The sequence below is a fragment of the Salvelinus namaycush genome, chromosome 39, assembly GCF_016432855.1.
Source record: "Salvelinus namaycush isolate Seneca chromosome 39, SaNama_1.0, whole genome shotgun sequence".
NCBI lineage: Eukaryota > Metazoa > Chordata > Actinopteri > Salmoniformes > Salmonidae > Salvelinus > Salvelinus namaycush.
In genome coordinates, this window is record NC_052345.1 from 23,542,550 (window position 1) to 23,560,207 (window position 17,658).

At 43.5% G+C, this 17,658-nt stretch overlaps 1 protein-coding gene across 1 annotated transcript in view; it reads left to right on the top strand.

Annotated features, from left to right (window-relative positions):
• The window catches only part of LOC120032363 (spectrin beta chain, non-erythrocytic 1-like), an 86,007-nt gene that overhangs the window by 51,588 nt on the left and 16,761 nt on the right, over window positions 1-17,658 (top strand). The window contains exons 16-29 of the mRNA XM_038978407.1: window positions 40-796; window positions 1,266-1,468; window positions 4,789-4,879; window positions 5,163-5,309; window positions 7,212-7,475; window positions 7,758-7,982; window positions 8,472-8,561; window positions 10,292-10,570; window positions 12,130-12,260; window positions 12,617-12,821; window positions 13,198-13,572; window positions 15,716-15,960; window positions 16,223-16,361; window positions 17,417-17,501. Coding sequence (XP_038834335.1) covers window positions 40-796; window positions 1,266-1,468; window positions 4,789-4,879; window positions 5,163-5,309; window positions 7,212-7,475; window positions 7,758-7,982; window positions 8,472-8,561; window positions 10,292-10,570; window positions 12,130-12,260; window positions 12,617-12,821; window positions 13,198-13,572; window positions 15,716-15,960; window positions 16,223-16,361; window positions 17,417-17,501 — 3,236 coding nt within the window. The remainder of the gene's footprint in view (window positions 1-39; window positions 797-1,265; window positions 1,469-4,788; window positions 4,880-5,162; window positions 5,310-7,211; window positions 7,476-7,757; window positions 7,983-8,471; window positions 8,562-10,291; window positions 10,571-12,129; window positions 12,261-12,616; window positions 12,822-13,197; window positions 13,573-15,715; window positions 15,961-16,222; window positions 16,362-17,416; window positions 17,502-17,658) is intronic.

The window sequence follows — 17,658 nt, forward strand, 5'->3', positions numbered from 1 at the left end:
CTAAATTACCATATTTCTATTTATTAATTTGTTCCTCAGATGGAGCCAGTTCCGGGATCTGGCAGACCAGAAGAAGGAGTCTCTAATCTCGGCGCTGGGTGTGCAGAACTACCACCTGGACTGCAACGAAACCAAGTCATGGATCCGCGAGAAGACAAAGGTCATCGAGTCCACCCAGGAGCTGGGCAACGACCTGACGGGTGTCATGGCGCTGCAGCGTAAACTCACTGGCATGGAGCGTGACCTGGCTGCCATCGAGGACAAGCTGGGCGACCTGCGCGGCGAGGCAGAGCGGCTGGCCGGCGAGCACCCGGACCAGGCCAAGGCCATCAAGGACCGCCTGGCCGAGATCACCGCCGTGTGGGAGGAGATGAAGGCCACACTGCGTAATCGCGAGGAGTCCCTTGGTGAGGCCAGCAAGCTGCAGCAGTTCCTGCGCGAGCTGGATGACTTCCAGTCGTGGCTGTCGCGCACACAGACAGCCGTCGCCTCGGAGGAGACGCCCAACACGCTGGCCGAGGCAGAGAAGCTGCTAGCGCAGCACGAGGGCATCAAGAACGAGATCCGCAACTACGAGGAGGACTACCAGAAGATGCGCGACATGGGCGAGATGGTGACCCAGGGCCAGACCGATGCCCAGTACATGTTCCTGAGGCAGCGGCTACAGGCCCTGGACACGGGCTGGAATGAGCTGCACAAGATGTGGGAGAACCGGCAGAACCTGCTGTTCCAGTCCCACGCCTACCAGCTGTTTCTCAGGGACACCACGCAGGCCGAGGCCTTCCTCAACAACCAGGTACGTTGATTGGTCGATTCATTTGAGTTTAAATTCTATTCCAAGAGTGGAAAAATCTTAGCCTAGGAATCCAAAGTGAATGGTTCCGTTTCACTATTATTTCATTTCACTGATTCCACTCATTCAAAATTAGATTTTTGGTAAAAGTTTATTTTAGTCCTCTTTTAGCTGTTATTACCTAATTTTACTAGGCAGGGATGTGGTAAAAATGTGTCATTTTTTGTGCCCAACTAGGACATGCTGCTTTGCCAATCAAAAAAGTAAATTTCAGAAAGTGTTCAATGTGCTTTAGATTGAATTCCAGCATGGTTGGGTTCTATATTCTGTTTCAGTTCAGTCAATTCAAGAATTTCAGTTTACTCCCTAACTGATTTGAAATGGAATTGACCCCAACCTGGATATCCAGTCTCAGTCACAGGATTTTCTAATAATCCCACTTACTCTCTCTTTTTAATAACCCTAATCTTAGGAGTACATGCTGGCCCATACAGAGATGGCCACTACGCTTGAGGGGGCCGAAGGAGCCATCAAGCAGCAGGAGGACTTCATGACCACCATGGACGCCAACGAAGAGAAGATAAACGGTGTGGTGGAGGCTGGCAGGCGGCTGGCGAGTGATGGCAACATCAACGCCGACCGCATCCAGGAGAGAGCGACGTCTGTTGACGACAGGTTAGAAGCCTCTTCTGCTATATAGTTACAAATGACACTGGTGGACAGGTCGTAATTTTTGCGGTTACTCTGCTGCGCAGATTAGATCCCACACCTGTTGGAGTATTTAATGCCCCAGGAACCACATTAATATGATAAAGCAATCTCCTGGAAATGGGATACCTAGTCAGTTGCACAACTGAATGCATTCAACTAAAATGTGTTTTCCGTATTTAACCCAACCACTCTGAATCAGAGAGGTGCGAGGAGGCTGCCTTAATCGACATCATCAGCGCCTGGGTTAATTGTCTTGCTCAAGGGCAGAGCAGCAGATGTTTCCACCTTGGGGATTCAAACCAGCAACCTTTCAGTTACTGGTCCAAAATGCTTAACCAGTAAGGCTACCTGCACAGCTTTACTGCGAAAAAGACTACCCAGAATACAACCAATGGTTAGATATATGACCACCCAGTTATTAGGTTTACAGCTACCACAAATGCCAGTACAACACTTGATATTGATCTTTGCATTTACTTGGTATTGTGTATCATGATGTAAAAATAAATGTAGAAAAATCTCCAGAAATGTACTACAGTTTACATACACTTCGGTTGGAGTCATTAAAACTAATTTTTCAACCACTCCACAAATTTCGTGTTAACAAACTATAGTTTTGGAAAGTTGGTTAGGACATCTACTTTGTGCATGGCAAGTCATTTTTCCAACAATTGTTTACAGACAGATTATTTCACTTATAATTCACTGTATCATAATTCCAGTGGGTCAGAAGTTTACATACACTAAGTTGACTGTGCCTTTAAACAGCTTGGAAAATTCCAGAAAATGATGTCATGGCTTCTGATAGGCTAATTGGCATAATTTGAGTCAATTTCAAGGCCTACCTTCAAACTCAGTGTCTCTTTACTTGACATCATCGGGAAAAAAAAGAAATCAATTTTTTTTTTAAATCAGCCAAGACCTTAGACAAAAAATTGTAGTCTGGTTCATCCTTGTGAGCAATTTCCAAACGCCTGAAGGTACCACGTTCATCTGTACACACAATAGTACGCAAGTATAAACACCATGGGACCACACAGCCGTCATACCGCTCAGGAAGGAGACGTGTTCTGTCTCCTAGAGATGAACGTACTTTGGTGCGAAAAGTGCAAATCAATCGCAGAACAACAGCAAAGGACCTTGTGAAGATGCTAGAGGAAACAGGTACAAAAGTATCTATATCCACAGTAAAACGAGTCCTATATCGAAATAACCTGAAAGGCCGCTCAGCAAGGAAGAAGCCACTGCTCCAAAACCACCATAAAAAAGCCAGACTATGGTTTGCAACTGCACATGGGGACAAAGATCGTACTTTTTGGAGAAATATCCTCTGGTCTGAAGAAACAAAAATATAACTATTTGGCCATAATGACCGTCATTATGTTTGGAGGAAAAAGGGGGAGGCTTGCAAGCCGAAGAACACCATCCCAACCGTGAAGCGCGTGGGTGGCAGCATCAAATCAAAGTTTATTTGTCACGTGCGCCGAATACAACAGGTGTAGTAGACCTTACAGTGAAATGCTTACTTACAGGCTCTAACCAATATGCAAAAAAGGTATTAGGTGAACAATGGGTAGGTAAAGAAATAAAACAACAGTAAAAAGACAGGCTATATACAGTAGCGAGGCTATAAAAGTAGTGAGGCTACATACAGACACCGGTTAGTCAGGCTGATTGAGGTAGTATGTAGATATGGTTAAAGTGACTATGCATATATGATGAACAGAGAGTAGCAGTAGCGTAAAAGAGGGGTTGGCGGGTGGTGGATGGGGACACAATGCAGATAGCGCGGTTAGCCAATGTGCGGGAGCACTGGTTGGTAGGCCCAATTTAGGTAGTATGTACATGAATGTATAGTTAAAGTGACTATGCATATATGATAAACAGAGTGTAGCAGCAGTGTAAAAAGAGGGGTTGGGGGGGGCACACAATGCAAATAGTCCGGGTAGCCATTTGATTACCTGTTCAGGAGTCTTATGGCTTGGGGGTAAAAACTGTTGAGAAGCCTTTTTGTCCTAGACTTGGCACTCCGGTACCGCTTGCCTTGCGGTAGTAGAGAGAACAGTCTATGACTGGGGTGGCTGGGGTCTTTGACAATTTTTAGGGCCTTCCTCTGACACCGCCTGGTGTAGATGTCCTGGATGGCAGGCAGTTTAGCCCCAGTGATGTACTGGGCCGTACACAATACCCTCTGTAGTGCCTTGAGGTCAGAGGCCGAGCAACTGCCGTACTAGGCAGTGATGCAACCAGTCAGGATGCTCTCGATGTTGCAACTTTAGAACCTTTTGAGGATCTCAGGACCCATGCCAAATCTTTTTAGTTTCCTGAGGGGGAATAGGCTTTGTCGTGCCCTCTTCACGACTGTCTTGGTGTGTTTGGACCATTCTAGTTTGTTGTTGATGTGGACACCAAGGAACTTGAAGCTCTCAACCTGCTCCACTACAGCCCCATCGATGAGAATGGGGGCATGGTCGGTCCTCCTTTTCCTGTAGTCCACAATCATCTCCTTAGTCTTGGTTAAGCTGAGGGATAGGTTGTGTGGGTGCTTTGCTGCAGGAGGGACTGGTGCACTTCACAAAATAGATGGCATCATGAGGAAGGAACATTATCTGGATATATTGAAGCAACATCTCAAGACATCAGACAGGAAGTTAAAGCTTCGTCGCAAATATGACCCCAAGCATACTTCCAAAGTTGTGGCAAAATGGCTTAAGGACAACAAAGTCAAGGTATTGGAGTGGCCATCAAAAAGCCCTGACCTCAATCCTATAGAAAATGTGTGGGCAGAACTGAAAAAGCGTGTGCGAGCAAGGAGGCCTACATACCTGACTCAGTTGCACCAGCTTTGTCTGGAGGAATGGCCCAAAATTCACCCAACTTATTGTGGGAAGCTTGTGGAAGGCTACCCAAAATGTTTGACCCAAGTTAAACAATTTAACGGCAATGCTACCAAATACTAATTGAGTGTATGTAAACTTCTGACCCACTGGGAATGTGATGAAATAAATAAAAGCTTAAGTAAATAATTCTCTCTACTATTATTCTGACATTTACATTCTTAAAATAAAGTGGTGATCCTAACTGAACTAAAACAGGGAATTTTTACTCAGATTAAATTTCAGGAATTGTGAAACTGAGTTTAAATGTATTTGGCTAAGGTGTATATAAACTTACGACTTCAACTCTATATATGGTACACACAACTGGTAGCTTGCTTGTGGTATTCACAATTAACATGGGATCTATTATCCATGATCAAATCTGTTTACCCAACATTTGCACAGGCATAAGAAGAACCGCGAAGCTGCTCTGGAGCTACTGATGAGGCTGAAGGATAACCGGGACCTTCAAAAGTTCCTACAGGATTGCCAGGAGGTCTGCTGCCCAACATGTCGTTCCTGGACCCAGATTAAGCCTACTCCTTTAAAATAGAGATTCTCCATTGAAAGTGCTTATTATTCCAGGAATATGCTTAATCTGGATGTGAGAAATCGTTCATAACAGTCTAACATTGGTATCAGTCCCGATACTATGAATACTTACATGCACTGTTTTATATTTAATACGTTGTGTGGCAATGTATGCATAGTGACAGACTGCTTTCACAGTCTAAGGCAGTCAAATACAATGACCTACCTACCTCTGTGTGTGTGCGCAGCTGTCCCTGTGGATCAATGAGAAGATGCTCACGGCCCAGGACATGTCGTACGACGAGGCCAGGAACCTCCACAGCAAATGGCTCAAGCATCAGGCCTTCATGGCCGAGCTGCAGTCCAACAAGGAGTGGCTGGACAAAATTGAGAAGGTTAGCAAACCAAAATAAGATTCACTCTGTCTTGATGATTTTGCATTGGGATTAGATGAATGAACACAAGTTAATAAGCGCCTCCGATTACATGAAATTAGCGTGATCAGTTATCTAGACTTAAGTATTCTTAAGTGTATGTTGTCATTAAAATTAAATTATTTTAAGAATAAAATACATATTTCATAAGTCCTTCTTTTGAGGGCCTAGTTTTATCCTTATACAGTGGCCTGAAATTCATAGTTTACAGGCCACATCAGACCTGCAAGCCACATTATGCTGGCTTGCAAAGTGATGTGTAACTCCTATTGGAGTGGAGATATCCAATATTTAGAATTTTTATTCACCCGCAACCTGCATTCAGAATGACTTCCAGGGTTGGGAAGACTAAGGTATGAGACTACCTTAAACATCTAGAATTGAACAACAATTTCAGTAATGGGTACAATAAGTCCAAGTAACAGATTTGAATAGTTTAGAAAATGTATGTTATTTATTTCTGAGTAGCATACGATTAATTAATCAATGTACATGCAAAAAAATATATATTGAAACAAACAATTTCAAAAATCGACCTGCAGTAGAGCATGCTGGGAAATATGATAATGATAACTGTGGTTTTTTTAAACTCTGGTTATTAACACCAACAGTGGGGTTCTTTTACACCACTGAGTGTTAATTTAACTCTTTACAGTGTCAACACTAAAAATGTTACACTGAAAAATCAACACTGGCCAATTTTCCGTGTGCTATGAAAGGGACACATCTGCAGGCTTCGTTACGTTTCAAGAACCTTTTAGAATTCTGAAGAACCGTAGATGCCACATCAAGAACCCCACACTTAAAGTTTTTTATCGGGCAAGAATTCTCCAAGGAACTTTAAGAGCTAAGGAAGAGCCATTTAAGAACCACATTTTTTTAAGTACAGGCAGAGCACATAACGGTAAACTGTCACAATTTCCTTTAGCATTACTTTATGTAAAATATTCAACTCACTTCTTATTAGGTACACCACCCCGTTCACGAAAATGGATAGCGAAAATAGCTTGTTAATGAGAGAGGTCGAAGGAGAATGGCCAGAATCGTGCAAGCTAACAGTTGGGGCACAAACAGACAAATAACGGCACAATACAACAGTGGTGTGCAGAACGGCATCTCGGAACGCACAACTCGTTGATCCTTGTAGCGGATGGGCTATTGCACTCCTATCAGCTAAAAACAAGAAGAAATGGCTCCAGTGGGCACGAGATGACCAACACTGTACAATTGAGGAGTGGAAGAACATCGCTTGGAACATGACAGCGAGTTCAGTTTACTTGAGTGGCCTGCGCAGTCCCCAGACCCCAACCCAATAGAGCATCTTTGGGATGAGACGGAATGGGCTGTTCGCAGCATGAATGTACCGCCGTCCAATCTGCAGCAACTGTGTGATGCCACCGCGTCAGCATGGACCAACATCCATGTGGAATGTTTCCGACACCTTATAGAATGCCCTGAAGAATTCAGGCTGTTCAGGAGGCAAAGGGGGGTCCAACCCGGTACTAGATGGGTGTACCTAATAAACTGTCTATTGAGTGTATGTACCCACAATAACTCCCCAACTGGTTATGACTACCCTATACTCACTAACTGCCCTATTATACCCACTCCAAAACTCATGGGGTTACCCCACCATAACTAACCGACTGTACCTGCCCACCGCACTAAATGTGTTTCACTACCATAAAATGTGTTTCAACAACTGCAGAAACACAAAGATTATCCATAAACTTTACCTTTTCTATTTTATACTGCATATTTTGTTACTGTAAGGCATGGCAGCACCACTTCACTAGGTCAAATTCCTGGTACTTGTAAAATGTACTTGGCGAATAAAGGTGATTCTAATTCTTTCCTCTCCAGGATGGGATGCAGCTGGTGTTGGAGAAGCCTGAGACAGAGTCGGTGGTCAAGGAGAAGCTCTCAGCCCTCCAGAAGATGTGGGAAGTGTTGGAGTCCACCACCCAGACCAAAGCCCAGTGCCTGTTTGACGCCAACAAGGCCGAGCTGTTCACACAGAGCTGTGCTGACTTGGACAAGTGGCTGGGTGGCCTGGAGGGCCAGATTCAATCGGATGACTATGGCAAAGACCTGACCAGCGTCAACATCCTGCTCAAGAAGCAGCAGGTACTGTACATGGTGGAGCATGCGTCGTTGTAATCAAATTGATCAATCATGTTGGCATTAATAAAATAATAATGCAAAATATTAATACTAATAATAATCGAAATAAGTTGGCTTTAATTGGTTTTAAACAATACAAAATGTATGGCATCAATTGGTCTGATCTGAAAATCTTGGATACGAAACCATGGATGTGGACTTAGTGGCCTGGGCCCCGCCAGGAACATCATCTAGGGGAAACATAGTGTTCAAAATGTTCTCCCCCCTCTCCCTGGTGGCCCCTAGATATTGGAGAACCAGGTGGAGGTCCGTCAGAGGGAGGTGGTGCAGCTGCAGAGCCAGGCACTGGTCCTCAGCCAGGAAGGGAATGTCACAGAGGAGGTGGATTGCCAGAGACAGATGGTGGAGCACAAGTTCAAAGAGCTGCTCGACCCGCTGAGGAAGAGAAAGAACTTCCTGGTGGCCTCCCGCGAGATCCACCAGTTCAACCGCGACGTGGAGGACGAGATAGTGAGTTGATAGTTGATTGAACTTCCTCCTGGGGGCGTACGGTGTGTGTTTGTTTGTTTGTTTGTGTGTTTTTGGTTTTCCGATAGTAAAACAAGGAAAATTCAGACAAGTAGAGACATTTTGGTTTTCAGGGGAAATGTAAAGAGAGCCTGTGACGCAACTTTGGGACATTAACAAGGCGACACTCCATCTTAACTCCCCCACATTTACTGGATTGGTTGAACGGTACAGAAGGGAATCTCCCTCAACAAATGTCTTTGTTCTCGTCAAGACCAGTATGTAGGACATCTAGTTTCAGGCATTTATTTTAGGTTAAGGTTAGGTTAGGGAAAATAGGATTTTGAATGGGAATTAATTGTTTGGTCTCCACAAGGATAGTAAAACAAACGTTTGTGTGTGAGCATGCATGCACATGTTCTACTGAGGCTTTATTTGTTCTGGTATTTTCATTCAATGCACTTAATAATCTATTTGGCTTGTCCATTTTAGCTTTGGGTCGAAGAGAGGATGCCAATTGCAACCTCCACAGAGCATGGTCACAACCTACAGACCGTTCAACTGCTTATCAAGAAAAATCAGGTATGTGTATTTTTCTCATGTACTGAACATGACTGTCACGCCCTGACCATAGAGAGCTTTTTTATTCTCTATTTTGGTTAGGTCGGGGTGTGACTAGAGTGGGTAATCTAGGTTGTTTATTTCTATGTTGGCCTGGTATGGTTCCCAATCAGAGGCAGCTGTTTATTGTTGTCTCTGATTGGGTATCATATTTAGGCAGCCATTCCCCACTGTGTTTTGTGGGATCTTGTTTATGTGTAGTTACCTGTAAGCACTTCATTTACGTCACGTTTCGTTTGTTCTTTATTGTTTTTGTGCGTTTCATTCAATAAACATGTGGAACCCATATCACGCTGTGCTTTGGTCCGAATGTTATTACGACGATCGTGACAATGTCACTTTACAAGGAAGTCACACTTAGGCCCAAAATAAGCACCATTCTATTGTTGTGAATACGTTTATGCACTGATTTATAAGCAAAATTATAATTGCTAGTGTCAGTGTTTAGGGCTGTGTTGTTCATAAAATTTTGTCAGCCAGTGATTGTCAAGCAAATAACTGCTGGTCTCACTGGTAATTGCCTGGTAATTAGCATAAACACGTTTAGCATCTCTTGGCTTCCAGGCATAGCCTACAAGCCACTGATGCAGACCTTTTGGAACATCTACATTTTATAAAGTCTAATAAATCCATTTAATATAGCCTACACCATCACAATAAATCCATTATGTATTTTAGACACCGTTAAAGAAACATGATATAAAGAAAATGTAGTTTATTTCAGAAGAACAGAATAGCATACTCTCAATTGTCCTTATGTTAGGCCCTGATATGGCTATGGCTGTGGGCTACACTAGTTAATTTAGCAGACAAGATTTACTTACAATTCCGTGACATTATTTTACAGTATGAGGAAAAAAGTGGCAGTTGTGCCCCTGGGCTGAATATAATAGGCGATTTATAATTCCCTTCTCCCGGCTGCCGAGCGCTGTAGCACCTCTCACTCACATGGGTCTCTCAGATGTAGCCAATGCCCATCACGTGATTGGGTCCTTCTCAGGCAAGACGTAGGCTACAAGTGAATGATGACAGACACATCGGTGACACAACTGTGAATTCCGAGGCGCATATTGAATATGTCCACATTTAGCCTGCTTTTTGTCAGCCAACAAGATGAGCAGGCCTAACGAACAGCAAAAGCACTAGCCTATGTCAATCTACTATAGCCTATGTCAATCTACTATCCCCCATAGTACAAAAGTTGACCTATTCTATTGGTCAACTTGTCCTTCTGTGCAATAAATAAATATTCCAAACATAGTTGTGGGATGCGATAGATCCCAACCTAATACAACCACTCGCATCAACAAAACTTTTAAAAGCAATGAGGCTGATCATTTTGGTGATAAGGTGGCTGGATAGTGCCTGCCTATATCTGTTATCCTATTCCTACCAAGTTATTTAAACAAATATATTGAATGATATCATACATAGCAAAGAGTATCACTGTCTTATTGAGTTTTAATTGAGATATAGGCTACGACAGATTGGTGTCCTCTCCAGGGGGTGTACAGTACAGAAATAGGGCTCCTGCCCTTTGAGCCGTTAAGGCAAGGCTTACTTACTTACTTGAAGTGTATCTACTGTATTGTGCTCTTGGTTTTGTGTATCTAGTATTTTAATGTATTGCTAACATTACAAAATTAATTTCCATGGAAATGTGCAATAAAAGTATTGTATCCCCTTCTCAGACTTTGCAGAAGGAGATTCAGGGACACCAGCCCCGCTTCGATGACATTTTCGAGCGGAGCGAGAGCCTGCTGATGGAGGACAGCCTTGCCGTGGAGGCCATTCGCCAGCACCTGGCCGACCTGCAACAGCTGTGGGGTCTGATGATTGAGGAGACAGAGAAGCGTCACGCCCGACTGGAGCAGTCCCACAACGCCCAAAAGTACTACTTTGATGCCGCCGAGGCTGAGGCCTGGATGAGCGAGCAAGAGTTGTACATGATGTCTGAGGAGAAGGCCAAGGTACTAGGGTGTTATTTGAAAATAAAGGAGAGCCGCACACTCTAGGAGCTCAGATGCAAAAATGTAATATCCAACGTTTCGACAGCGAAGCTGTCTTCATCAGGGTATAATCACAAACACTGCGGGATGACTCGTTTATATAGTGTCAAAAGACACACAGGTGTCTGTAATCATGGCCAAAAGTGGCCTAATATCATTGGTTAATTCTCAAATATTAAAATGGCATACAAAGAACAGCATACAAAAAACAGCATACAAAAAACAAATGGATAGCATACGATTATAGATTCATTTTAGACTACACAAGCTTACAAACAATTACAATGGAAAAGTCACAATAATCACAAGAATGGCTTCAGATCAAAGTCTACGTTGAGACCGAAGGTAGCAAGGGTCTTTAAGTTAAAGATCCAGGCAGCCTCTCGTTTTAACAATAAATCATCAAGGTCACCCCCTCTCCTAGGGAGGGTGACATGTTCGATGCCAATATAACGCAGAGACGAAATCGAGTGGCCTGCCTCCAAAAAGTGGGCCGCAACTGGGTAAGTCAAGTTTTTGCACCTAATGGTGCTACGATGCTCTGAGATACGTACTTTTAATTTGCGCTTTGTTTTACCCACATAATTTTTACCAGAAGGACAAGTTATAAGATAAATAACTGCCTTAGTGGAGCACGTAATAACAAATTTGATTGGGATCGATTTCCCTGTTTGTGGGTGTTTGAAGGATCTGCATTTATAAGTGCCATTGCATTGAGCACAGCCATTACACTTGTAATTTCCATCCAGTAGGGGCGCACATAGACGTTGTTCAGGAATATCTTGGGGTGGTAAATCAGGGTGTACCAATTGGCCTCTGAGATTTCTGCCCCGCGAGAATATGACCAAGGGAAGGTCCGAAAACACATTACCGAGACTATCATCGGATTTTAGAATGTGCCAATGTTTGTGAATGATTCCCTTAATTTGTTCAGAGCGCTTTGAATAGCGGGTAGTTAGAATGCAAGAATGCGTCTTTTTGCGAGACTTCCCTTGAAAAAGGTCATGTCTCGTTTTGTTTTGAATTTTCTCAGTGGCAATATTAATCTGATCATTTTTGTACCCCCTCTTCTTGAACTTTCCTTGCGTCTCAGCCATATTTCTGTCGAAATCTGATTGTTTTTTGCAAATTCTTTTGATTCGACAGAATTGGCTGTAGGGCAAACTATTTTTCAAGGGAAGTGGGTGACAACTATCAGCCCTCAACAAACTGTTATGATCAGTAGGTTTCCTGTAAAGATCAGTGTATAGAACATTATTTTCACACAAGATCAGAAGATCAAGAAAACTGATTTGACGTGTATCAGATTGCATAGTAAATCTCAAATGTTAAGAACAGGAGTTAAGGAAAGCATGGAATGCCTGGGTGTTATTGACAGTGTTTTGGTGCTGTACAAATAATATTTTTGCCATGGGTGTGCCCTATTGTGAGGAATATTGACTGTGTGTGTCTGTATTGATAATGTTGCTTCTAACATAGAATTCCCAAAAGTGCTAAAAACAAGTGTCTTTTCCTCTTAGGATGAGCAGAGCTCTGTAGCCATGCTGAAGAAGCACCAGATTGTGGAACAGTCGGTGGAGGACTATGCTGAGACAGTCCATCAGCTCTCCAAGACCAGCAGAGGCTTGACAGCTGCAGGACATCCAGAGAGGTCAGTGAGAGAGCCCAGAGTGAAGCCATTGAAGTAGAATGTCACTTATTGCCACCCGTCAAGGAACGTTGACCTGAATATGAATGTCCGATCTAGAAAAAGTATTTCTATGAGTGGAGCATTCAGTAGACCAGAGTGTGGTGTGTATGCATATTTTTGTTTCATCTTAACCCTAACAGACCTGATTTCACTAACGAAAGACTTGATTGCAGACCATGACTAGTTTATTAGTTTGATCAGGTGTGTTAGTATTGGGCTGGAACAAGAATATGTTTTTTTGCAAAAAACAAAAAAGATTACTCTTGATAAACCCATCCACTGATCATTGAAAACTTGATTTCTGTTTGTGTGGGCAGTGAGAGGATAGGCATGCGTCAGTCTCAGGTGGACAAGCTCTATGCCGGCATGAAGGACCTGTCTGAGGAGAGGCGGGGCAAACTGGATGAGAGGTTCCGCCTGTTCCAGCTCAACCGCGAGGTTGACGACTTGGAGCAGTGGATTGCCGAGCGGGAGGTGGTGGCCGGATCTCACGAGCTGGGACAGGACTACGAGCATGTCACTGTAAGCTACGTCACCTGACTTCAAACCCTACCCTTTCACTCCTGGTGCTGTCAGTGAGGAAAAACTGTCTGCAGTCCAGACCATCTAAAAAGCAGCACATTGCACAAATGTACCAATAATTGAATGCTGCATTGCAGTTGGGTATCATATCTCAATATCATATTGATATGGTTGACATGTTTAACACTTATCCAGGTGTTGTGTGCTTTGGTGTGTGACTGCTTTGCAAACAGTCTGTAACACGGCCGTAGACTGATTTAAGTACTGCCCATTTGATACCACCATTACCTTTTAGTAGGTAAGACAGGGCAGTACAATGTATATTTGTGTTAAAGGTCCTCATTCTCCTCCTCTCCATCCATCTATCCATCCACAGATGCTCCAGGAGCGCTTCCGGGAGTTTGCCCGCGACACAGGCAACATCGGCCAGGAGCGTGTAGATGCCGTCAACCGCCTGTCCGACAAGCTGATTAATGCGGGCCACGCAGATGCCGCCACGGTGGCTGAGTGGAAGGACGGCCTCAACGAGGCCTGGGCTGACCTGCTGGAGCTCATCGACACGCGCACGCAGATCCTGGCCGCCTCCTACGAGCTACACAAATTCTACCACGACGCCAAGGAGATCCTGGGCCGCATCCTGGACAAACACAAGAAGCTTCCCGAGGAGTTGGGACGTGACCAGAACACAGTGGAGACATTGCAGCGGATGCACACCACCTTCGAGCATGACATCCAGGCCCTGGGAACACAGGTAGATATAGCTAATATCTCCCTGTAGCTCACTTCACCAGATCACTGCACTGCGGAAAATGAAATCTCATGTTATTATTAGTAGTGGGCACCAATATCGATCATTCAATGTAATATTGATATTGATAACCTACACTATTATGTAAAAGAGGAAACATGACTGTTCTTGCAGACACAAAACCCTCTCACAGGCTCTCAACTTAGCATACAGTGCATTCGGAAAGTATTCGGACCCCTTGACTTTTTCCACATTTTGTTACGTTACAGTCTTATTCTAAAATGGATTAAATATTTTTTTTCACTCATCAATCTACACACAATGCCCCATAATGACAAAGCAAAAACAGGTTTTTAGAAAATAGAAATATTACATTTTATATAAGTATTCAGACCCTTGACTCAGTCCTTTGTTGAAGCACCTTTGGCAGCGATTACAGCCTTGTGTCTTCTTGGGTATGACGCTGCAAGCTAGGCACACCTGTATTTAGGGGGTTTCTCCTATTCTGCTCTGCAAATCCTCTCAAGCTCTGTCAGGTTGGATGGGGAGCATTGCTGCACAGCTATTTTCAGGTCTCTCCAGAGATGTTCGATCGGGTTCAAGTCCGGGCTCTGGCTGGACCACTCAAAAGGACATTCAGAGACTCGTCCCGAAGCCACTCCTGTGCTGTCGTAGATGTGTGCTTAGGGTCATTGTCCTGTTGGAAGGTGAACCTTCGCCCAGTCTGAGGTCCTGAGCGCTCTGGAACAGGTTTTCATCAAGGATCTCTCTGTACTTTGCTCCGTTCAGCGTTCCCTTGATCCTGACTAGTCTCCCAGTCCCTGCCACTGAAAAACATCCCCACAGCATGATGCTGCCACCACCATGCTTCACTGTAGGGATGGTGCCAGGTTTCCTCCAGACGTGACACTTGGCATTCAGGCCAAAGAGTTCAATCTTATTTTCATCAGATCAGAGAATATTGTTTCTCATGGTCTGAGAGTCTTTAGGTGCCTTTTGGCAAACTCCAAGCGGGCTGTCATGTTCCTTTTACTGAGGAGTGACTTCCGTCTGGCCACTCTACCATAAAGGCTTGATTGGTGGAGTGCTGCAGAGATGGTTGTCCTTCTGAAAGCTTCTTCCATCTCCATAGAGGAACTCTGGAGCTCTGTCAGAGTGACCATCGAGTTCTTGGTCACCTCCCGGACCAAGGCTCTTCTCCCCCGATTGCTCAGTTTGGCCGGGCGGCCAGCTCTAGGAAGAGTCTTGGTGGTTATAAACTTCTTCCATTTAAGAATGATGGAGGCCACTGTGTTCAAATCAACAGACATTTTTTGGTACCCTTCCCCAGATCTGTGCCTCGACACAATCCTGTCTTGGAGCTCTAAGAACAATTTGTTTGATCTCATGGCTTGGTTTTTGCTCTGACATGCACTGTCAACTGTGGGACCTTATAAAGACAGTTGTGTGCCTTTCCAAATCATGTCCCATCAATTGAATTTACCACAGGTGGATTCCAATCAAGTTATAGAAACATTTCAAGGATGATCAATGGAAACAGGGTGCACCTGAGCTCAATTTTGAGTCTCATAGCAAAGGGTCTGAATACTTATGTAAATAAAGTGTTTCTGTTTTTTGTTTTTAATAAATTTGCAAACATTTCTAGAAACCTGTTTTTGCTTTGTCATTATCAGGTATTGTGTGTAGATTGAGGTAAATGTATTGAATCCATTTTAGAATAAGGCTGTAATGTAACGAAATGTGGAAAAAGTCAAAGGGTCTGAATACTTTCAGAATGCGCTGTACTTAACTGCCTGCTGATGGGTCAACAACTGGCTTCCCATTGTATTCAAACTGGCCCCCAGATGGCAATCCAAATAGGCAATCCCAATAGGCAATAAGAAAGCAGTTGTCTGAGCTTCACAAAGCCATGGAAATGAACAGAAAATGAAACAATCACACAATGTTATTCATAAAACCGCTATGATATCGGTATCGGTTATTTTATTTTTTTACCAATATAGATTTTCCATATCGATGCACATCACTAGTAATTATTAACCTGTTAAATACACATAGCCTGTAATTTCATGTAAATACCAGGCAGCAAAAGGTAGTGTAATTGTAGAATAAAATGCATTAAAGCGACTTGTGCTTGGACCTTCAGGTGAGGCAGCTGCAGGAGGATGCCGTCCGCCTCCAGTCGGCCTACGCCGGCGACAAGGCAGACGACATCCAGCGGAGGGAGAGCGAGGTGCTGGAGGCCTGGAATACACTGCTGGAGGCCTGCGATGTCCGCAGAGTCCACCTCCTGGACACGGGCGACAAATTCCGCTTCTTCAGCATGGTGCGCGACCTCATGCTGTGGATGGAGGACGTCATCCGTCTCATCGAAGCCCAGGAGAATCCAAGGTAAATTATTATTGTACTTAGCTAGGTGGGGGTCAGTTCAATTTCAATTCAGTCAATTCAGGAGGTAAACTGAAATTCCTATTCCAATCTTAGGTTTGTATACTGATATCCTGATCTGTGTGTGTGTGTGTGTGTGTGTGTGTGTGTGTGTGTGTGTGTGTGTGTGTGTGTGTGTGTGTGTGTGTGTGTGTGTGTGTGTGTGTGTGTGTGTGTGTGCATGCGTGCCTGTCTGCGTGCATGCGTATTTTTTTTCTCTGCACAGGGACGTGTCCTCCGTGGAGTTGTTGATGAACAACCACCAGGGTATCAAGGCTGAGATCGACGCCCGCAATGACAGCTTCACCGCCTGCATTGAGTTGGGCAAGTCTCTGCTAGCCAGAAAGCACTATGCATCAGAGGAGGTACGTTCCATTGCCGAACCAATGCTATGCTACTGCAGGGCAGCTCATGAGCCATTTGAGGACCACTGCTCTTTCTCAAAGAAATGGTCCATTTGGGTGAATTAATTTGACAGGCCGATGTATTGGGTGGTTCCACCAATTTGGTGCCTTTTGAGATGTGTAAATTGGTGAAAATAAACTTTTGATTTCACCTAATTTTAACATTCTGTCATAAAGAGTACATGTTCAACTTAATAAAAAACATATTTTTACATCTCAAGAGGTTAAATGAAAAAAACTACAATAGTAAGTGCCTATTAACTGCCAAATAAAGTAACAGTGTTGACCAGAACATGGTTGACTATAAATCCCAGGGGAAATTGGGATTAAATGACAGGGGAAATTGAAGCTTGTTATATGCAACAGGGAGGTGCAATTGAATGCAGGTTTCATAAAAAATATTTAACATGATTGAAATGTTATGCTCGACCCACTCAGATTCCCACCACAAAACACCAGAAAATGCCCTAAAAGAGGAGATCCATCTCACCTGCTTTTACAGTATGATTTGACTGTTCAGATGTTCAATGTTTCTTTTGATTTGTATTTTTTTTAAGGAACAGTTTCGCCATATTAAAACGAGAGTTCAGTTCACATAACAGGGTTGACCTTCAAATGAGGGACAGGTTGTTTTTTTACCTTAAAAGGAATCACTAATCATATTAAATAAATAATCATCTTCAGAAATGGCTTTGTCAAAAAAAACAAATAACTAGGGCTTTACAATGATGGTGAAAACCTGGAGAAATGTTGGGGTGAAGTGGGTTCCTGGAAGTCACAGAGGGTGCAATGAGGGACGTCAAAGTTCTGAATCTTCGCACTTTAGCACGTCTTTATTGATATAAAAATCGGATTTATTAAAGGGCACCATTTCTTCTTAAAATATCAAAGGCACTCATTTTGTGGATTGACCATACTGCATCGTAGCCTCTTCAGGTTTTAGTGTATTGCATTGTTTGTATGTGATGATACCCAATGTTAAAAGATAATAACTTGCTGCTCTGTCCTCTGTTTAGATCAAAGATAAATTACTACAGCTGATGGACAAGAGGAAAGACATGATTGACAAGTGGGAGGACCGACGGGAGTGGTTAAGACTAAGTAAAGATTTTTGTTCATACTTTCCCACATGCTATTGGATGGAATCTTGTCACTAGTTGGGCATATCCCGTCCTACTGTGCACCAAACTGATTCAATCAACATTGTTTCAACATAATTTGTCAATGTATTATGACATGCAATTAATTATATGTAGTA